At 41.3% G+C, this 23,663-nt stretch overlaps 1 protein-coding gene across 1 annotated transcript in view; it reads right to left on the bottom strand.

Moving 5' to 3' along the window:
- Positions 1-13,623: 13,623 nt before the first annotated feature.
- Positions 13,624-23,663, bottom strand: part of LOC102771934 (catenin delta-2-like) — a 16,079-nt gene continuing 6,039 nt past the window's right edge. The window contains exon 4 of the mRNA XM_006769482.2: positions 13,624-13,903. Coding sequence (XP_006769545.1) covers positions 13,659-13,903 — 245 coding nt within the window. The 3' untranslated portion in view covers positions 13,624-13,658. The remainder of the gene's footprint in view (positions 13,904-23,663) is intronic.

The raw sequence follows: 23,663 nt of genomic DNA, 5'->3' as shown, positions 1-23,663 counted from the left end.
GGCGCCCCGCCGCCCGAGAGCACCACGGCGTGCGGGATCCCGATGGCCCTCCAGCGTCAGGCAGGTGTTTCTCCAACAGAAAGGAAAAAACAACTAGCAAAGGCGGCTGACAGTGGCAGCAGGTGTGGTAAAGGGGACAGTATTCTGCTTACGGGGCGAAGATGTTTCTGGAATGGCAGAGGCAGCGCAGTAGTCACATGAGGATTTTAAAAGGCCGCCCAGCAGGGCCACCTTGAGCTAGTTGAGGGCAATCACGATTTGTTAGTGTTAACGAGAAATTCAGGCATTAAATCTCCCCCACCCCCACCCCCACGGGCATTCCACTGGAAACAGTTTCTGTCTCCGAAACTGGCCAAGCTGCATACTTATCGGGAGAACAGCAAGGAGAGCATACTTCCTAGAGTTTATTCTGTGCTAGTGTCTTGCGAATTCTTCTTGGATAACAAAAAAGGAGGGGAAAGTATTATTTTGCAATAAAGACACTTGGTCTTTCAGTGTGATGAAACACACGCGCGCGCGCACACACACACACACACACACACACACACACACACACACTTCTAGAGGAATAGAGCAATTGCAAATTAAAAAGCCTCCCTTTTCTAGATTGTAATGCTGGGCTCCAGATCTTTCAGCATCTCTTTCTGTGGCTCACTTTTAAGAGCCCCCTGCAGCTGTGTCTTCACATTGAAAAGTCAGTGGTCCCCCTTCCTACACAGGAACACAAAAGACCACAGGGCTGGGGCAGAGACAGTTGGAGGGGAAATCACTTTCCTTGAATCTCATCCAGAGACAAATTTGCATTCGAATGAAAACACTACATTGTCAACCTCTTCTGGGCAGGAGGTCTGGGAGGATCCCGGCTTCCCTGAGGAGCAGAGAGGTTTCTGAGCGCAGGCTGGTGTGAAAAGTCGGGTGGGGTTGCACACACAGAAAGAGAGGCGCTGGCAAGGAAGGCTTTGAAATTAGGGATGGGAACTGGGCGGGGAAGAGGAAGCTGAGGAGATGAAGGGAAGGGTGAGAGAGACTCAACAGATGCTATCCATTAAAAGTTTCAATTATGCCTCTCCACCCGTTTTGGAATGGCAACTGGCAAATAACAGACTGGGCTCTTCCATCCCCACATCCACAGCATTCCAGATTTTATCTGGGATGTCAGACTCATGCGAAAAGCTGAGGGAATTAAAGGAGCAACATCAAAATCCTCTAGTAAGAGCTGCATGGAATGACAGGGAATCAAACTGTTGAAAGACATTCTCCATGTGAGGGGTGTGTGTATTTATTTACATATAATATACACATTTGGTATGTATATGTAAGTTTCTCTCTCTCTTTCTCCACTGACAAAGATTCTCTCCTTGAGCAAACTCTAGTCAAGCCCCTCCGTTTTGAACGAGGCCCTGTGTTCATCTCTGCATTGCACAGTTTTAGCAAGAATCCTACAGAATCCCTTCCTCTTCCCCCATGTCCGCTCACCCTCCCTATCAGACAGAGTTCCTCGTCTCCCACCGTCCCCAGGCGGCATCTCAGCACCCAGGCCTGCCTTCTGCAAGCATCCTGCCGGGTCACTTTAACCAGAACCCCTTCCCCATGGTGTTTCCTCTTAGCAACTTTCTGCCCACTGACCCCGCCCTGGTCTTCAGCTATAAATTCCCATTTTTCTGTTGTTATATTTGCAATTGCACCCAGTCTAGACTGAGGTCTCTTTCCCCTATTGCAATCATTTATCTCTGAATAAAATCTGTATTTACCAGTCCTCTGTTCAGTCAGATTCTCCTCTCACACCACAGAGCACGTATTTTGAGTTTAACAGTCGGTGGGAAGTAACTGTAAGCTCCATGATTTGTTCAATGATGTGTCTCCAGAAACTAGAGCAAAGACTGATTCACAGCAGAGATGCCACGAATGTTCACGGAATGAATGAAAAAACTCTTAGTAAAGCTGGTCCCGAGGCTTTGGCAAGGAGGGCTGTCATGCGCAGAGGAAGGTGGAGAAGCTGTGCAGAACTGCGCTTACCCTGAACCCCCGAGAGAATTCCAGCAGCATCTAGAGCACAGGGGTGCTTAGACCCAATTCTTGCTTTTCTCTTGGAAGAAGTTCTGAGCATGAAATGTACAGACTGGGCTTCTCAAACCTGGCTGCACGTTATAATCGCCAGGGGAGCTTTTGAAGAGGTCCCAGTATCCATGCTGTACTCTAGCCATTTAACTCAGAATCTCTGGAGGTGAGGCTTAACCATCAGGCTTTTTGGAAGCTCACCAGGTGATTCCAGTGTGCAACCGAATGTGAGAAAGAGTTATGCCTAGAGCAGTGGTTTTCCAAGTGTGGACCCTGTTCCAGCAGCTAGCATTCAGAGCAGTGCTGGCATCACCCCCTCGTTACTGACTCAGAAACTCAGAGGGAGGGGCCCAACGGTGTGCATTTTAGCAAGTTCTCTGGATCACAGGGATTTTGGTGATCCCTAAAGTCTGCAATCCACTGAGCTAGAAGAGATTGTGATGCAGGGGATGGAGTGGGGCAGAGTGTCTGCATTTCTAGCAGCTGCTGCTGGTCTGGTAAGCACTTGCTAAGGTGCAGGCAGTCAGCTTCTGCCTTCCCTTTACTTCTGCAGCTCTCCTGGGACCTGAGCAGTGTTCAGCAGCACAGGGCCCAGCTGGCAAGGGACAGGAGAGCCTCAGCAGCGATTTCTGTGAAGTCTTCCCGCAGGAGCACCAGGACAAAGAATTCCAGAGGGTGTGACGACAGCCCCTTGCTTACAACACAACAAACACTTTTCCTTATGTCTTGGATATATGATATTCATAATAACCATAGAAGACATTAATGGTGTTATTACCAAGTAGCCACAACAAACACTTTTCCTTATGTCTTGGATATACGATATTCATAATAACCCTAGGAGACATTAATGATGCTATTACCAAGTAGCAGAATCCTACATAAGAAAAGCCTAATATGCTAAGTGCCTTGTAATGCATTCAACCAATTAAAACGTAATATGCTAATGAGATGCTAAGGCCATTCAACTGCTTGCTATGATGTGCACTGAGCACCAGGGGGCAGATGCTCCAACCAGTAGGGTAGCTTGCTGCTGGGGTCCCGCCAATTGGGAGATAGCAAGATGGGCCGGACACACCCTAGAGCCCTCCCATGTCCCTCTCCGGCCCTGATGATGCACTGGTGGGGTCCCTTGGCCTGGCCTGCACACTCTTGCAATCCAGGACCCCTCGGAGGATGACAGAGAGCCGGTTTTGGCTCGATCCCACAGGCCAGGACGAGGGACCCCACTGGTACACGAATTTGATACCAATATGAAAAATTATTCTAATATTGAAATATTAGAATGACACAGATCCTAGAGAAACCTTGAATAAATTTTACAAACACTTTCCTTTTAATCTGTTGGAACTTTTTTTTTTTAAATTTGTTGGAACTTTGAGTCTCAGGAATGCTAACTCTGCTGGATACTATTGTCTAATAAGGTTTGTTAAATAGCCGCAAATCTGCCGAAGTTTTGAGAACTGCCACACTAGCTCCACAAATTTTGACAGGCTGTAGTAGCCAATCAAAAATATTTCTAAATATTGCAAGATGTTGGTGAAATTTAGCCAATAATTTTTACATGAGAAGAGAAAAACGTAACCACTAAAATGTTATATACTCTTTCAGATTGATATTGTTCAGGGTGGAAATGTTTAAAATCTTCACTGTCTAATATGACAGCCAACAGACACAGTGGCCTAGTGGGCACTTGACATGTGCACTGGATTTTAACACACATTTGATCTGAACTATTTGATTTAAGTTGAATTTAAGTACTCAAATGTGGCCAGTGGTGACCTTACTGGATCACACAGTTGTATAAGCCCGAATTAGACAAAAACAGTAATCTTTAGGGAGCTTGTTTCCATTCTTGTGTTTATTTTTTTGTTCCATTGTGTAATTCATTTAGCAATTCTTAGCCAGTTAGGGATACAAAAGGCTGCACTTCAAGCCTACTGCCCAATTCATAGGCTGGCTTATTACTACCTAGCTCATTGGATTAGATATAATACATACACATTTCAACACACAAAGCATTGCATCCACTTTACTGTCGTGAAAGCTCAATTCTACCTTAAATGTATGTAAATACCACTAAACTGTAAATCCAATTTTAAAGTTAGAATTGCAAAACTTCACTTAAAAAATCAAAAAAGACAACCACACCCTTCATCCCTGAGGATGGTTGGGCATGTGTATGTACTAGCAATGGGAATTAAAATACTATTTTCACTGATGATGAGACCTTTAGAAAAGATGATATAACAATTTTTCAATAGATTTGGAGAAGATTGGGCTCCAAAACTGTCCTGGATCACAGCATGAGCTCTTGGCAGGAACAGTTCCTGTTGGTGTTTTTATTTTCATCTCTTTGAAGGGCTACTTTGTCATTCCCACCCCTCCAAAATGGGGGACCAGGTATGTGAAATTGACAAGTAGAACATTGCCAGCAGATGCCCTGACAGAATAGCCTCTGACAGGCAGAGTTTTGTGAACATAAAATGTCATTCCTTTCTTGGTTCCTATTATGGGAACTTCATCAAGAGAAAAATGAAAAACATTACTTCCAATTTCTATGAATGCCGTATGTAGCTTACACCTCAGATTTAAAACATGCAGGAATTGTGTTTTAATGAAACAGGAGCAATACACCTAACTCAATAAAGCTCTGTCATATTAAATATTTCATCTGCGTGATAGTTTACGTGTAAGTTTCAGAGGGATCAGATTTAGAATATACTACAGTAGTGGTTTTTATATTATACTAGAGGCTCAGTGCATGAAATTCATGCAAGGGACGGGAGTCCCCTCAGCCCAGCTTGCACCCTCTCCAATCCAGCACCCATCGGGGGATGTCCGACTGCCACAGGGATAGAGCCTAAACCAGCAGTCGGACATCCCTCTCACAATCCTGGACCGCTGGCTCCTAATTGATCACCTGCCTGAATTACGAGAGGCCCGGTGCATGGAATTCATGCACGGGAGGGGGGGGGTCCCATCAGCCCATCCTGCACCCTCTCCAATTTGGGACCCCTCGGGGGATGTCTGATGGTCGGTTTAGGCACAATCCTGGGGATTGGGCCTAAACCAGCAGTCAGACATCCCTCTCCAAATCCAGGACTGCTGGCTCCTAATCGCTCACCTGCCTGCCAGCCTGGTCACCTCTTACTGCCCCCCTTGCCAGCCTGGTCACCCCCAACTTCCCCCTCTGCTGGCCTGGTCACCTGCAACTGCCCCGCCCCCCCCGGTGGCCTGGTCACCCCTCATGGTGCCCCCACCAGCCTGGTTGCCCCACACAGCCTGCTGTTCAGTTGTTTGGTCATCCCTCATTAACCCCCCTGCCGGCCTGGTTGCCCCATGCAGCTTGCTTGTTCAGTCGTTTGGTCGTCCCTCACTAACCCTCCTGCCAGGCTGGTCATAGGCACCCATAGTGTGAGGGCATTATGGTCAACTTGCATATTACCTCTTTATTGTATAGGATGTTTGCATGTTTCACATGTGCACACGAGGTACACTGAGTCCTCCTGTGTGACTGTGAAGTGCATTTATAACTATTTTATACAAGTGTTTAAGGGCGGATGTATTTTCAAAGTGTAGTGGAAAATAATGAAATGGAAATTTAGGCAATATTTACATTATTCCCATTAAATAACAGCACTCAAGTTCCATGCACTAATTTGCCCATTAAGTCAATAAACCATTAATAAGAGCCTAGTATATTCCATGTACAACTGAGGAGGTGTTTGTGAAGGTCTCCCTAGTACCCTCTCACAGGGAGTATTGCACCTGACATTACTTTGTTGGTCTGTCATTGTTGTATTTTTGTTTGCACAGAATACTGTCTGCCTCACAATTATGACATTGTTCTTTTCCAAGCATTGGAGCCCCTGAAATTAGGCTGCTCTTGGACCAGAATGTGGCATCAGCTGTTTCCAGATTCCTTCTCATTGTATCTTTTGTAAAGGGGTGGGGATGGCATGGGATGATAGGGGGAAATTTTCTCTGCACTTGAAAACTCATGTAATCCTCACCCTTTGGGGATTTGGCAGTGAAAACCAAACCAAACCAAACCGCTGCTTGTAGCCAGTCAGCAAGAGCCTGACAGCCTGGATTCTAAGGAATCTTGACTACGCTCAGGCCAATGCACAAAACGGCATTCAGAAAGCAGGTCCCTCACCAAGACGCATTTAGATCTGCCAGGCTTCCTGGAATTGTCAGGCAGGCCCCAACTTGGGGACAGAAGGATATTTGCCCAGATTGCTGGGCATCCAGGCCCACAGTGACAACAGGGTTGGGAACCCAGGATCCCTGTGGCTTCCCAGAGGGGAGCTTAGTGACTTGGGGTAAGCAGTGTGTTCCCCTTCGGCCATATTCATCACTTGTCATTTTTAGGAATTACTATCAGATCACAAGCTTAAAAAATTCATGGAGTCTGCCCTTTGTAGGCAGTTCTGGTTGTGGTGACTAAAGTCCCTGCTGGCAAGAGTAGTCCTGGCAAAACAGTGTCCTGAGAGGCAAAGGCAGCCAGCACATTTCTAAGGAAGGCAGAGCCACAGGGTTGGGCAAGGGAAGGGCCAGGAAGAGCCAGAACACAGGAACAGGCAATGGATTTGGTGAGGAAGGAGTGGGGTGGGGTATTAGAGGGAGTGAAGAGAGGATTAAGTGGTGACAGGGCTGTGAGAAAGTAAAAACAAGAACGGAAGACTTCTTTCCATGAGTTAAAAAGCCTGAACAATTTTTAAATACCCCCAAACAGGACATGCTTTAAAATACCATCTTTGAAGAAATCCACTCTAAACCAAAACAAACTGGTAGCGTGATTTAGTACTATCAGCTATGTATGCTGATTAAAACATCTGAGGATTTGTTGAGCTTTCCTAAGCTGCGTTTGCATAGGGCATTAAACTTGCACTTGTATATAAGCAAAGACATTTACTCTCACAACTTGGAAACAAGAAATCAGCAGCTCCACAATGTAAACAGTCTTACTTAGGTATCAGATGAAATGTCCTGTAATATGATGCAATTAAAATGAATCTACATCCCCACCTAAGTTTTGTGCCCTTGAACTTACTCCCTGGGATAAATGTGCTGAACACTACTATCATTGCTTCCTAAATTTTACTTCTCCTTTGAAATTGTCTTCAGAAAGTGCCACTTTCTAAAATAATTCCCAAGGTAGAAAATCCTGATACTGTGAGAAACATTTGATTTCAGAAATAGCCAAGTAAAATCATCAGGTACCTTGTCTAGCAGTTCCCTTGAGGAGGGCTGGTTTTGGTAAAAACATGAAACAAAGTAAAAAGGAGGCTCCTTGCACAGTCCACAGACTGTCCCTGGAGTCACCACGGCTGGTATGAGGAAAGGCTGGGGTTACCAGGCAGTGACATCCTGCTAGCATTGAACGTGCCCAGAGCAAAGTAAACTCAAGCAACTGAAAAAAACAAAGCACTTGGAAGGAGTTCCTTTCTCTGGTGAGAGCATCTCATTTCAAAGAACCAGGAGAGCTATGATTTTGGAGACAATAAGGGCGACTATCCCAAATGCTTTCTCTTTGCACGACTGTCCCAAAAGTAGGAAAGAGGTGGAGAGTGTGGGTGAGAGAGATGTTGCAAACCACACTGTCCCTGTCGGTGGAGCTGGACGAAGGTGGCAGTGGGTCCATTTCCCAGGAAACAGAGTGCTGTAGGCTTTTGCATCCTGAGTGGTTTGCCTTCTTGCTGGCCTCTCTTTAATAAAAGTATGATTAGGAAAATGATGAACGAATATTCTGAAAGTATTTCGTATGGTCACTAATAGGGTCTGCCAGGGGAAAGAACATTTAGAAGAAAAAAATAAAACTTTATCTCGGAGAATATATAAGGAGGGGTTTCTTGATGGCAGCTCTTTCTAAAAAAGAAACATGAGCTTTGGCAAAACTATACTGCATAAAACTTTTATTTCAGCAAGATGCTCATTTAGTATGACTTCAATAGCTCAAATATTTGCTAAGAACAGGAAATGTTATAGTAGAATGCATACATGGCTCTCCCTGCCATGAGAACGTTTTCAATTATTAAAGTCAGATTAAATATATTTATGCTGGAAAGAGAAAAGGGAGGGAGAAGATTTTAAAGCAGAACAAAATATTTCCAGTAGGCAGGCACCTGAACACTCTCTCAAAAGCAAATAAACTGCCGCTTTCCCCAAGATATGTCAAGAAAAGTATACAAAGTGATATGATTTCTCCTCCGAATGCTGCATGATGTCCACTAAACATATCTCTGCAATTTTGTGTTTTCCAAGTAAACAGCTTGAATCATAATTAAGCAAACTGGAGAGATGTTACACTAGTCTTTCGGTATAACCCCCGTCATTCAACGATCAATAAGTAGGTGTTTATTGGGGATTTGCTCATCCTTTGCACTCTGTGGGTCTCTGTATCTACCAGGCCTTGACCTTTGCAACTGCCTGATGTGAGAGTTCACCATCCATAATGTTCCAAACTCAACGAACACACCAGCCTCTGGCAGAAGTGAGCACACAGCATATTTATAATTATGATATAGCATCAATGAGAACTTATTTTATTTTATTGATTTTTTACAGGGAGGAAGGGAGAGGGATAGAGAGTTAGAAACATCGATGAGAGAGAAATATTGATCAGCTGCCTCCTGCACACCTCCTACTGGGGATGTGCCCACAGCCAAGGTACATGCCCTTGACCAGAATCAAACCTGGGACCTTTCAGTCCACAGGCCGATGCTCTATCCACTGAGCGAAACCAGTTAGGGCTCAATGAGAACTTTTTAAGACACAGAAGTCAGTGCAACATTAAATAGATAGGCCGGATAAAAAAGAAATGGCAGTTTTGCTTCTTGAAAGTTTATTGCTCTCCTAGAGTCTCTGCTATTGTTCAGTTTTCTTTAACAGAACTATCGCACAATTCTTAACTTCCTGCAGCAAGCAGGTGTTTCCCTAGGATTATGCCTGTGCACACACTTCTTCAGTTCTGCTGGGGAACATGAAAGTGGCTTTAAAATCTTTAGGTTCCTGTGAGACTTTCTTACATCTTGCATATTTGGTTTCCTTGAAGGGCGAAATGCTTGATGAGACTACTTGATGTTTGGACATGAGGAGAAACCAGCATTTTCAGAGTGACTGCTCTATGCCAGACGTTTTACATTCAGCATTTCATGGAATCCATAGGAAATGATATGTGAGAGGAAGCAGACACAGCCTGGAGGAGAGCCAACTCTCTCAACGTCTCACCACCCACAGCCTTTTGCAATATGATTATAAAGAGTAAGACTGGAGTTGGAGGAACCTGATGTGCATTTGGTGAACTCTGAGCCAGTTACTTGGGATACGGAGATTAATTTTGTAAGTTTCCGCTCTTACAGCAAGGCAATCTGATGGGAAGAAACAGGCTTACATGCAACTTGCTGTAGGGTATTATTATATGTGATATGACAGAATGAAGCTTTCAATATATACACCAGGCCATGTTGTGCCTCTGCTTAACATTCTCTACCTGCTCCTCATTTCAATCTGAGTAAAACACAAGCTCCACACAATGATCTACTCTGGGTCTCCCATCCCCTCACCATTCCTGCACCCATTGTAACAACCTTGAACTCCTTGCTGTCCTGTTAGCAAGCCAGCCCACCCCATCCAGGGGCCATGCGTTCGCTGTCCCCCAGCTTCCTCCCTCTTCTCTTTCATGTCTTCGCCCAAAGGGCACCTTTTCCACAAGCCCTCCTATGCCACACCCGCCCTGCACTTTGAGTCCCACTATCCTATTCTGCATTCATTTCCTCCTTATAGGAAAGGCTGCAAACCTTATAGGAATCACTGTCATCTAAAAACTATGCAATTGACTTATTTACTGTGCTGATTTTCTGAGTCCCTACCACTGATTCTAGAATCGTTCTTGGAGGTCAGGGTCCTATTTTTTTACTATTTCATACCAAGCAGATACATTAGCTCATGACATACAGCAAACACACAATAAACACCTAGAGAAGGAAGGGAAGAATGGAGGGGTAACCTACAGACTGTTAGATACTGGAACAGGGTAGCTGAGAAGAATGCTGAGAGCAAGGAGAGGAGTAGCTATACAAGGACTCCTATTACTTCCCGGAAAGGCCTTGGCGTTCTTGGGAAGAATCTTATATTCTCTCTCCTCCAGCCAAGCCCACAAACTCATCCTAAAGCCTATGGAGAATGACTTTAAAAGATTTTAGTTAGGGAAATACAAGAGAATGAATATTTTATGACAATTTTTGTGACCCAGTTTTATTCAAACTGATACAATGGGGCAATGTAGGCTGTGCACATATTGCCAGAGCCTGGCATAGAGCCTGGTGTTGATAACTGAAACGATGATTATGTCGAATAAACTAGATTTTTAAAAATTGAAATTAGGATCATTGAACATTTGTGATATTGCTTTGAAATTGCATTCCAATTTGATTTATGAATGAGAGAAAATCACTGAGATTGAAAAATCACTTGCTTTAGAATTACACCTTCTCTTCAAGACCAAGCAATGCAATGTTTTTCTGTTGATTATTGACCTTATTAAGTTGGTCTGGTATCTACTGCCATAATTTGAAATTTACTAGCCCATTTTGGGACTTTATGACTACAGGATATTCTGAAAATTAATCTAGCCTTGAAGTAATGAGCTTTAGCACCTGTCAGAATATTGAAAAGAATGAGTCACAGGACTCTGCAAAACCACTGGAATTAAGGGATTCTCAAGACAATCCTATGAAGGAGATCTTACTGGAATTTTCAAGGTATAAAGCTAACTGCTGAGTGAAAATATGGGCTTACATGTTCAGCATTTCTCTGGCAATTTGGAAGTCACAGGTCCTATAAGTCAATAAAACACACCTCTCATCCTGCAGCACACGAAAGCTGAAATAAACAGAACTCAGATAGTCACCAACAGCCTCACTCCTATGAATTGGGTGAATTAGATTTCAGTATTTAGATTAGATCCTACACACTTGCCAGGTAAATGAGTAATGCCAATAACCTTTGCCTCCAACTTATCACCTTGAACATTCACATTTATAGATGCCTTCAAACTATAACCCTGATGACTTCAAATACAGAGTTCTGGTATCTTTACAACTTAGATATACTTTCTGATTAAACTTCAAAGCAGACTTTTAATGTGAAGCCCAATCTTGTCAGTTTAGAGTTTCTACCGTTTTACTCCACAGCAGTTAGTGGAAGATAGAATAGACTCTCACAAGGAGGGACACCCTCAACATGGAAACTGATACACTGCCACATAGCTTGTCTGCATTTATACACCTCTTAATAGGTTCAAACTCTAGATTCATTTGATTGAAGTGAATATGTGTGTGTGTGTGTGTGTGTGTGTGTGTAATAAAGCCTAGACTTTGGGTGGTGGGCACATGGTGCAATATACAGATCTTGTGACATAGATACCCACACTTAAAACCTATATGTTCATGTTGACCAATGTCACCCCAATTTAATGAATAAATAAATAAATAAAACCTATGAAACACTTTCTCCTAGAATGATCAGATTTCAATCCAGTCAAGATTCTGTTCCTATTCTCACTATTGCTGCCTCAAATTGGGGCATGACAGCTTGTCTAAATGTGATGAGCTTGAGTTTCCAAGTCTCTAAAAATGTAAATAGTAATAAAGCCCTTTTGGGGAGATTAAACATGAGGATGTATATAAAACAGATTATTTGTGGGTGCTCAATAAATGGTAACTATTACTTTTATAAGAAAGCTTTAATTTTGCAGCTAGTTATTGCATAGCTATGTGTGAACAGGTTTACAAGATACTCACAGTTTAGGTATAACAAAGGTGATAAGTTGGAGGCAAAGGTTATTGGCATTACTCATTTACCTGGCAGGTGGGTAAGTTGAAGTTAACTTAGCTTGCCTTTTATATTGATATTTCCATTTTCATGATGCTCATCTATATGGAAATTACAGATTTTTTAAAGTTGACTCAGTGTTTACAACTCAAATCACAGGGGTCTCAGATATTTATGAGAAAAGTAGAACTTTATGGTTTTTCTAGGTACAGTTCTAGGAACTGGTAAAAGCTAAGTCCATAGCTGTCATAGGTTAATTTGAGTATAAAAATGTGCCTTATTTCTGAATGTGGCTTCTTCCACTAAGAAGTATGGCTGGATATCAGGATTAAAAATGGCTGTATCTCACTTGTTTATTTCAAAAAATTAAATAACAATTTTTTATTCTCCGAAAAAAGCATAAAATTATTCTTTGGGGTTACTCATATAAAGAAAAAGGGACAGGCCTATCTTCTCAGTAAATCTTTTATTTGCCACTCCCTTTTATCCACAAATTCTATAGCTCAGCATTACCATGTAAAAGTTACAAAGCAACGATGGACAAGAGTTTTGCTTGAAGAACACAATCATTTTTTAAATATATTGCTGTGCAATAAGTTAATAATAGAAATGCACTGAGACTTGTCAGGTTTTGTTTCATGTATATCCATGTTTCCTAAAGTAGGCCTCTCATAGTGACTATACTATGCCATTCTAATTCGCCCTGCCTCCTCTCTGTCAGCAGACATTTATTGGGGGCCATGTGGATGGCAAGAAGCTGCTGATTAAGATGAAAATGATCCTGCCCCCAAGTAACTTTCAGTTTAGTTGGAAAGACACATGGATAGAATAATGACAATAAACTGGTGACAAAGATGTTTGGTTGTTATAGGAGCTAGTGGTGGGTCAGATAGCATATGTACCAGCCAATAAATGCAGAAAGGATGAAATCAATCTAGCCAGCTGAAGGGATTGCTTTTGGAGCTGTGGGTTCTTCATTCCAAGATCAAGGGATTAAAAGGGCCTTATGCTGCTAAAAATAAGTTCAAAATAGCTTAAAACAAGATACAATACATCTTCTAGGTTGATAGAATATATCTTGAATTCTAAAGTTATCAAAACAAAAATACCTACCTAGCTATATACCTATCCATCCATCTATCCATCCATCCACCAATCCATCTATGGATCGAGCACAACATTTACACTCTTTGTGAAAAAAAAATTCAGATTAGTAGCTATTTCTAATGTCTACTAACCTGGAGCTGGTTTGAATGGCAGCTAATGAATCTATGCACTGGAACTATAAGAATAAGTATATACCTTAAAGGAACAACTAAGGGTCCATTTCAAAAAACTTGACAAAGTGTAACTATTCCTGAATGATCGCAATTATCTTCAGAATAGTTCTACATACTTGTTTATGCATTGGCATTATGTTTCTTTATATGAGTCACCCCAAAGATTAATTTTATGCTTTTTTAGGAGAATAAAAATTATTTCAGGTGCACACACAAAAGCAGAATGTATGCCATATTTATATCTCATATAGACACAGAAATAGTTAAGGACACACATTCACATACCCATATAGATAAATATATAGAGTGTAAATATAGCATGAGCAACTCACAGATATTCCTAAAGAACACATGTTTACAACTCAGTGTTATTCCATAATGGTATTTTATTATTCATTTCCTTCACTCACAGCACCAAAGGCATCTTTAGGAAGTTGTGGGGCATGTCGCAGGAAGGCAGGAGGGGTCACGGTGTCTTCCTCACAGCTCTGCTCCAGGACTGTACCCTTGGGCCCCACCAATCAACACAGCAGAGGGCCCCATTCTCACACATACCTGGCTGAAGCTCTGGCCAGCACCTCGGGCTTGTGTGCTGCGGGCAGGGAGCGATGGGGCTGTCTCGCCCAGGGCCAGGGTCTGGTTGCTATGGTAGCTGGCTGGATACTGGAAGGACCCTTCAGGTTTGGAATTGAGCTGAAGTGCACTCTGGGAGAGCAGGCTGGGCCCTGCATTGAAAGTCATTTAGAGCAGTAAGTGACAGCCTCAGTGAAGCAGAAATGACATGTATTATTTATTGAGAGTAGCCTAGAATTATCACACACATGATTCCAGCCATCTATGCTTTGAATTCTGAGAACTAAAATGACCATATAATTTGACTCCAGCTCTTAAATGAGATTTTTTTTTTGAGGTTGAGAGTTCTCAAATGAGTAATTTTTTTTTTTCCAAATGATCTCATCCTGACCTACATAGACATATTTCTTATGAGACACATTAGTTAATCAAGTAGTTATTTTTGGATCAGACAATATCAGAAACATTTAAAAGTCCACCTATTAATACATATTAATTGCATTAATATAATTATATCTCCTACTTAATTATCAGGCTGCTAAAACCCTCAAAACCTTCCAATCAGAAACATAATTTTATAGTGACGTAATACCTCAACCCCTGAAGGGTTGACAGTGCTTAAAATATTAATAGCTCTCCTACAATGTAGAATTCGCTCTTTCTCAGAGGATTTCTGATGGATAGTAATCTTTGCCATCACATCTGTGCACAGCAGGAGAACAAAGACAGGACACAGTGCTACAAATGGTGATGTTAACATGGCTGACAGTGCAAGTGATGGAGCAGTGGGAAGAAGTTCTGGCTTCATCCTTAAATTATACTTTGCAAAATAAACTGTTTTATTTTCTTGCATTTCATGTAGATGGGATCCTTGCAATAGTTTGTTCATGTTCTTTTTAAGCAAAATTTCTTTAATCAAATTTCATATTTACTTAGGGAATTAAAAATGAAGTATAGAGGAGTGGAAGCGTACTTGTCAATTTCCATCGTGTATGTTTGAAAAGGGATTGGAGTAAGTAGAGTGAGTTGGGAGGAGGAGGATTTGGCAACACAAATTTTCTCATGTTATGTTAACCATAGAGCAAGCTACTTCTTTTTGGATGGAAGGAAATTACATACACACAGACTAAGACATAATTGCTATCTCATCCTTTATCTCTCTCTCTCTCTGGCTGTTTTAGACAATAGAGTCTTTTCTAATAAGTGTGAGCAAATTTCAAGATCTTTATTTCTTTCTTTTAAAGAATATAACGTAACTTTATATTTCAACCAAGACTGCAAATTTGATGTGGCATAAGCCTTATTTTTATCAAATAATGTGGGCTCTTTAAAAACCATTGGTTCATGTAATTTTTACCATCTAAGACCCTCCCACCCCCTCTGATACTCCAATGGACATTCTGAACAATGTAAAAATATTTTTTCATCATTGGATATTAAATAATAAGCCAGTTAACTAACATGGTAAAGACTTGGTATTTTGGGATCTGTACAATTCCTGGAAAAAAAGTCAAGGAAGAAAATAAAAACATTTCCATCCAACCCAATTTCATCATGAAGAGCATAACAAAAGTACAATTGTAATCCATTTTCTTTTAATTTAGAAAATAGAGTCCCAAGAAAACAGCATACACCAGATGGCAAAGTTTGCAATAGCCAGCAAAAAAATCATTTAATCCATACTGATGGTATTATAGGCCCAACACCAGCTATATAATGTCTCTATGGGGAGTGCATATTCTGAGTGTTTCATTCTGGACTCCAGGAACCTACTGCCCCCACTGCTGATGTGGAAACTGCCAAAAAAGGAGATGGAGCCAACAAGTGGTCTTTGAGGCACGGGGAGGGCAGGCTGAGATATGGGACAGCTTCTGGAAGGGAAGGGAGATCACAGCTGGGAAGGGAAAGGGGGACCATTGGTGGGGGCAGGGGTGGATGGGGACTGACTACCGGGAAGAGGAGGTACAGTAAGGACTGGGAGATGGTGATGAATTCTGCCCAAGGGTTTTCTCCTTGGTCCCTACCTTCGTGAAAGCCACAACCCAATGGGAGAGAGTAAGCTATGGTGGAAGAGCCAAAGCCCTTTAAGGCTAGTGGTCACTGACAGCAAGTACCTTCCCACTAGACTTTCTTGGGCTATTTCTCTGCCCAAGCCCTGCCACGTCTCCTGCCCCAAGATAAAGCATCTCCAGGGCAGTGAAAACTGAAACAGATACAACAGTGCACAGACCTTTGAAAATGTCAATAAAATGGAATAAAATAAAATATTTATTCTCATATCAATAGTTTAACACAATCTATAGAGCAGAAGAGTTGCATGTCCTGGTTATTTGCCTTTCAAAAAAAAACATCTGATTTTACACTGATGAACTTTATTATAGATATAGTTAGCAAGCGAAACAATTTATAAATTCTGAATAGATTTATAAAATTAGCTCCAGAAACCTACAAATGCTTTCCTTGTAGGATCTTAAGGTGACAATTGAAAATCCTTTTCAAAAGGTATTTCAGTTAAAAATATGATTTAAGTGCTCCTGAAATATACATCATGAAATAATCAGATTTGTTCATCTTTTATACAATCAGCCATGTATTCGATCAATACTCAATGAAAACAAACCAAAATTCTCCATCTCATTACTTTGTTCACACATCTCCAGCATAAAACGTCAATGTGCTCTGACAAAGGTAATTGAAGTAATGAACAATATATCATAATATTACAACAGTGACATATCATCTGTCAAGGACGAAAGAGTCAGGACAACAGGCAAAAATTTTAGAACGATTTTACCATCGCTCACTAGGTTTCAAATCAACAGCATTATTCATTCCAATTTAGAAAGAACAGCTACATGAGAATATGGAAAAAGGTACTATGATAGAACAAGTCATAATTACTTTATTATACAAGCAAAATTTACATATAACTAACACTTGATTAGCTTTACCAACATTACTGTTCATCGAAGTAGAAAATACCAATTTTCCGTAGATTTCAAAAGCATTTATTGCTTTTAGCTGTAAATCATGATTTTTTTCCCCCTCTAAAACTTAAGGGTTTCCATCAAGTCTTGCTTTTGGGCTAGTGGTAAAATTAGGCTGCAGTCTTGAGGACGCAATGTATCTGCAAGGTGATGGGGCAATGCAAGAACACTTAGGGTGGGAGGAGAGAAAGAGACCTAGACTTGAAACTCCAACCAGGGAAATAGAATCTTGACTTCATTGCACTTAATTGCTCCAGAAGAAACTTCAACTATGAGGAACAGGGGGGGTCACAATGTCCTCTGAGATAACAGAAAGCAGAGGGCACACTCAAGTATGTACACCTCCAGGACATTGACTTGGTCACAGTGATGTCTTGGACCTTTCTGCACCTTGCTCCTCATGGGACAAAGCTGAACTCAATATCTACTCAAGATAACTCAGCCCAGGGGCCAGGAAGAGGAATTGAAACCATTTTTTAATAAACTGATAAAACTCCAGAGAGCATGTGTCCTTGATCTGATCAAGACACACTAGTCCCAACTGGACAGAAGGGAGAAATTCTATGGGTGCTAAAGAGATGAGGGTCATGGGATCTTCCAATGATCCTAGAAAGACACCTGGGGCAAAGCTGGAGTGAAACAATAATGTCTCATTATGCTTTCAAATACATGAAGGGATTACAGACCACATAGCAACCTGTGAGAAAACTGCCCTTGTATCTTTCCCTTATTGTTAGAGGTGTGGCGAAATCAGCCAGCGTCTCACACTTGGTAAAATGAAGATGAGGCTTGGATCCTCATCTTCTATCTCCAAGTCCAGAAGTTGTTATCATTTAACATCAAAGCAGTATTTAGGTCGTATACACACATCAGCATTTTAAGGTTGAAAAATCCATCCCTACATAGAAGTCAGTTAGTTTGCAGGAGAAATCTTCACCCCTCAGATTGTGGGACTCCCCCAGGGAACCTCTCCTTAGAGAATCTGGGTGCTGACTAGGAGCTTGGAGTCCATCATCAGTGGGAAGACACTAACCTCGACACATGAAAAGATCGCCATGTTAATTTTCTGTGAAGTTGAGACTCACGTGCAGGTTGTAATAACACACACACTACCATGTACAGATAATTTCTTCTCACTTTCTTTTTAAATATATTTTTATTGTTGACAGTATTACAGATATCTCCAGTTTTGTTGCCCTGCCCCACTTCCCAGTCCCTACCCACCACCGAGCTCTTCACTACCCTATTGCCCATGTCTATGGCCTTTTTTGCATTGAGTTGACAGAGTAATTTGAGTTAACGAGCTCCTTCACGAGCTCGGTCTCGGGACGAATTAAACTCGTAAGTCAAGGCCCCACTGTATATGTATATAAGTTCTTTGGTTTAGCTCTTCTCGTCCCGCCCACCCCAACCCCACTTCAAGGTATGTCAGTCTGTTCCATGCAGCTGTAAAAAAGAGGGACCTCTTACCCTTTGGGACAGCATGGATGGACCTAGAAAATATTATGCTAAGTGAAATAAGCCAAACTGAGAAAGACAATTTCTTCCGAAAGGAACCAGATATTTTAGAGTTTTCATAATCTCGTGTACTCGTTTTGTTGAGACTTCATCTAGAATTACTAATTATTTCCTCTTTAGCCGAACACCAGTCCCAGAATACAGGAAACCTTAACTAGACTAGATTCTTTGCAATAATACAGAAAATGCTAGAGGTCTTCAGTATGGCATTCCCAAGGCATTATTTAGAATTCAGCAGTCCTGGGCTCTAGTCCACCTTCCCTTGGTGAAAGTACAGATAATGACAACGATGATGAAGATGCTGCTGCTAGTAATACCAGCTAACCCCCACCGAGCACTTCCTAAGTCCCATGGACTGCCCTGGGCACTTGACTTCTAGGAACTTCTTGAATCTTCACAAGACTCCAGTGAGGAGAGTGCCCTCATCCCTAGTTGCGGTGACAGACCCGGAGGTCCCACTCACTGAGACCACAGAGCCGGCGGTGGGGCTTGGTGCCCACAAGGCAGTCGGCTCCAGGGCGTCTGCTCTTAGCCACACTGCAGCTTTCTGTCCCTACAAATGTAATCTCTGCAAATTTGAGCACCTAATGCGATAATGGATGTGCAAATGCTTAGAAAAATATAAGTTGCTCTATAAATGTTAGTTATTAGTATTATTATCTAATTATCTAATTGCATAGCCACATGGTCTGAGAATAATAAAGCCTTGATTGGAATTTGTCCAACCTTATGACAGTACTGTCCCATATATCACTTAGTGCTTTCTTTCAACACCCTGTGAGCTTTCATTTTACAAATGAGACTTTCAAGACATAGATCATTAAAATGGCCTGCTTGATATTAAAAACAAAATCTAGTGTCAGGGCAACGAGATATGAAAAACAAAGTTCTCTCTCTGTTCTCTCAGCCTGAAATTCCGTTCTCTGTCAACCTCAAACTCATTCTTAAAGTGCTGTTTAAATGTCACCTCCATGTAGCCTGCCCTGATGGCTGACTGTCCAGGGAATATTAATCCTACCCCTCTATGTTACCTTAACCCTCTGAACAGGCTAGACTGGGCATTTTAATTGTTTAGCAGAGGGATTTTGCACAGTATTACACATCTGGAAGGAGGAGGATAGGATGAGAGCAGAGATTCTGAACATTTATGGTAAAGGCAGCAGGGCTCTGTGCTTAGATACCGGAAAGACCAGCACCAGGGCTTTGCTGTGCAGAGAAAGGAAACCTACAGTAATCTTAGTCGGGGTAGTGGCTTCATTGGGAAGGGAGAAAAAGTTGCTTACTTAAGAGACATTTTAAAGGAAAAGCTCATTAAGACATGGTGATCAAGTGGAGACAGGAAATGAAGAAGAGCCAAAAGTTACTGGACACTTTTCAGCCGACCACTGGAAGGATAATATTACTGCCAACACTCCGATGAGTCCCGGGAGTTTCCCACACTACAAAGTGAGTCCTTCCAGAAAACCGAGCAGACAGAACTGCCCTGTGACAATCAGCCACGCACCTTCTGTTTCCACAAGTTTTAAGGTGATTTATTGAGAGTTGCTAATTCTGGTCTGCTTCAGTTGAACATCTGTCCTGGAATACAACATATATTCCCTCCATGGGTATGGAAAAAGCAGAAACTCCCACCATGTGGCATTCGCAAGGGAAAGATTGGCAGGAGATTGTGTGTGTTGACAACTCAGTGTTTTGGGGAAGGATGGACTTGGTTTTTAAATTACTTGGAGGAGATGGTGGGAATTTACTAGTATGTAGTTAGAAAGCTACCCTGGGCTTGATTTTCATACTGGCTCTAACATAATCTGACAAATTTAATCTTTCTAGGACTTAAATAATTTCCAAGTTCAACGTTTGATTATGTGTAAATGAAATTTTAGGGCAGAGATAAAACTATCAAAATGACCAGTATGGAAGCTGAAGCCACATGAATAAAACAAGGTCTCTAAAGAGGAGTTATCAATTTAATTCCAAGGGCTCATTTTACTATTAAAAGAAAAGTGTTGTTAACAAGAATGCGTTAAACAGGGAGGAGATCTAGGCAATGTCCGAAATAGGAGCTCAGGAGTGCTTTGTGAGCCTGCTAAATCAGGACAGTTAGAGGAATAAAAACCCTACAAATTGAGGTGGACGCTTTGAGCACTGGACACTTGACAGTGGCGGCTTCATTAAGATTTACCTTTGTCAGGAAGTTTAGAAACATTCCATAATTACTCTTAGGTTAAACTGATTCTTTCAAAATGATATCAAATCTTTATGTAGCCCTTGAATAATAATGCCAAGAAGTTTCACAGGTATCTGTAACTGACAGAGAATTTGCCTTCATTCCCACTCTCTTGCTATTCAATCTCTGTGGAAGGTTAAGAATGATTTGGAGGTTAAGTGTTACTTTATTTTAAGAGAGTAAATTGTTAGAGCAAGATCAAATAACGAGAAAGGGGAAATCTCTTTATAGAAAGCATTAAGTGAGAATAAAAAGAAGAGGGGGTGGAAATTATATATATATATATATACACACACAAAAGAACTGTTATACATTACAAAATCAATAAGAAAAACTACCAATTCTTTGTATGATTATCAAATTGATTTTAATCAAGCTCAAAGCACTTTAGTCATACCTAACTACAAGTTAACTCTATAGAGTAGAAATATTGACTTTGGCTTAAATTGCCCTATTAATAAGTTTCATTTATAGCAGCAGTTTCTTCTTTATGGGTTTTGGATGAACTTGTCAATTTAAAAAACTTAACTTGGAATAAGAAGTCGCTAGCCATGATAAACTGGTTCCTTCCCCCCCCCAGTCTTCATTAGTAACCCCAAAACCTCATAGTGCAAGCTCTGCCGAAGAATCCCCTGAAAACAGTGGTTGAACCAGCTACCATTCCTAAAATTAACTGAGGGGAAAACTTGTTATGCCAGGAAACATAGGGTGATGTGGTTGTTCTATGGGCAGGTGTGTTTTTAAACTTCATTTCAAAGTCTATCCCCAGAAGATCGATTCCATGTGGTCAAGTGCTTTCCATGTTTAATGCTTTATGTGAAAATTAAAGCTGTAATGGTCTCAGGAATAGAGAGGTACTCACTTAGCTTTTAAAACTGATTTAGATTCAACCAATGTCACTGGCTTAATTAATTTGCTTTTTCAAGTTTTACCATGTATGGAAAATTGAGCATTGGTAAAGTGTCCACACTATGCAATAACTTACTTAGTTCTTTATTTCTGTGCACAACGGAGGGACAGGAGCAAAAACTAAAGTTCAAGTGTACAACTTTAAATAAAATTGTATAGTTCAAGAATGTTTTTTGTGCATTGGAGTTGACATGACATATATGACCTGTATAATCATAGAATGGTATTTTTATAGTTTGCTCCATTCTCTAAGTGTTTCCTTATAAAAGTTTATATTCAGATTATTTACCCTTTTAAAAAAATAAATGTAGCACAAAGTCAGAAAACATTATATATATATATTTCTTTATAAATTAATTGTCCAAGGTAATGGGTTCATATTTCTTGTTATTAATAATTATGAAAAGAATTGAAAATTAATACAAATAAATTTAGAAGAAAACTAAATTTAAAAGCTCCATCCTGACGACACTATACTTTATCTGTGGACTTGTACCAGCATCAAAACGAGCTTTGGATCTGCTGGAAATCTCTTCCTTAGATACCCGCATGGCCTGCTTGTGCCATTTACTCAGGTCCCTGATCAAACACCTTCTCACAGTGGAAGACTTCCTGGCCCTTTGATCATTCTCTCAAAACTGGAGAGGCTCTCAAACTTTCCGGTCTCATGAACTTTCACTCTTGAGAGTCACTGAGGACCCCAGAGGGCTTTTATTTCTATGGGTGATAAAGAATGCTACTTAGTGTATAAAAACTGGAAAATATTTAAAACAAGAGGATACATCAAACACCCTCCATGAGTCCTCCAAACAATGATGCTTTTATTGCCTGTGGCGCTCTCATCCTGTGAGCCCCTTGTTCTCACCTAACTCTCTCTGTGTGGGGGTGAGCATGGATACGGCAAATAACACTGGAGGATTATTGTGAAAACTGGTGCCTTTTCAGAGCCCATGAGAGGGTCTCGGGGACCCCCAGGATTTCCAAGTACCCAGTACCGGCTCTGACATTGCTTGCACTGATTACCCACCTGAAATTACAGTCTTTAGGTGGCTTGATTGCAGAATTTCCTGACTAGAGTATAAAGACCACAAGGCAGAGACTCTGTGCCACTGTGAATAAGTGTTTAAAACACATATGTAAAAAAATGAGTGACTGTTACACCTACCTGGGCCTATAGTGACAAAATAAAACCTCAGTATATTAAGATTTGCTAACATCAGTTGGTGTGGAAGTGACTTATTTGATCAGAGGCAGTTTTAGTGGTTTAACTTCTGAGGGATCCCACAACACATCTCCATAAGGTGTTACCAGGACCTCGCCTTTGCTGTCCCTGGGGGAAAGTCTGCTTATTCTGATTTTCCCGTGAGGGCTTTCAGCCTCTACTTTTTCTCATGCTCAGACCCGTTCTGATACTGTCCTCGCTTTCGCCAGCTTGCACCTGGTGCTCATATTAAAGTTGTGGACATCTACGGTGCCTTGACAATTCAAAACCCAATTATGTTTTCATTAGAAATTTCCACCAGGTGCTAACTTTTCACTTGATCCCAGAAGTCCCTGAGAATGATGTTTTTCATGAGAACTCTACATTGTTCTCTCTTGCTTAAGGAGCATTTGGTAGTTTATGTCTTTGCTTATTCCTCGATTCCTAGGTTTGCTTCTGAGCTGGTGACCTCTTTGGAGAAGGTATAACATCCTTCTTAAAAACCTATGTGTTAGAAGAATATCAAAGAAAAATAAATTGAACATTAGCTTAAAAAAATAGGTGGTGACAATCTCTGGAAAGAAATATAATTATAGCTCCCTGGAGACAGAATGGCACCCTGTGTGACACCTGGGTTTTTCCTTGACTTTTGATCACAGCTTCCTTTTCTGCTGGCTTCCCGTGGGCTCTAGAACACGAAAGGTAGTGGCGGAAGTAGGTGTGAGCGAATTTGGTATCTAAAGACTTGGAACAATAACAATCTTCTGGAACGGAGACTGTCTCATTGGTATTTCAAAACTTGGACCAAAAGGCATATGATGGTATGATTTCACGGGGAATGAACAATCTGAGGATAAACTCAACTAACTTGAATAAACGCTTCCAGGAAATGACTCAGGGTCTCCAGAGTCCCAGTGACAGTCTCAACTATTGGTAAGTGAGGCAGCAGTAGGACTTGAATCCAACTCTGCTGGCTCCAAGGGGAGGATAGGCCACCTGTGCCCCCACCCAGAGGCTCTCCACCCTGTCAGGTCTAAGCACTTAGCTGCCACCACAATAGAAAGTCAAACAAG

The sequence above is a fragment of the Myotis davidii genome, unplaced genomic scaffold (genome assembly GCF_000327345.1).
Source record: "Myotis davidii unplaced genomic scaffold, ASM32734v1 scaffold143, whole genome shotgun sequence".
NCBI lineage: Eukaryota > Metazoa > Chordata > Mammalia > Chiroptera > Vespertilionidae > Myotis > Myotis davidii.
This window is presented reverse-complemented; position numbering and strand designations above follow the sequence as displayed.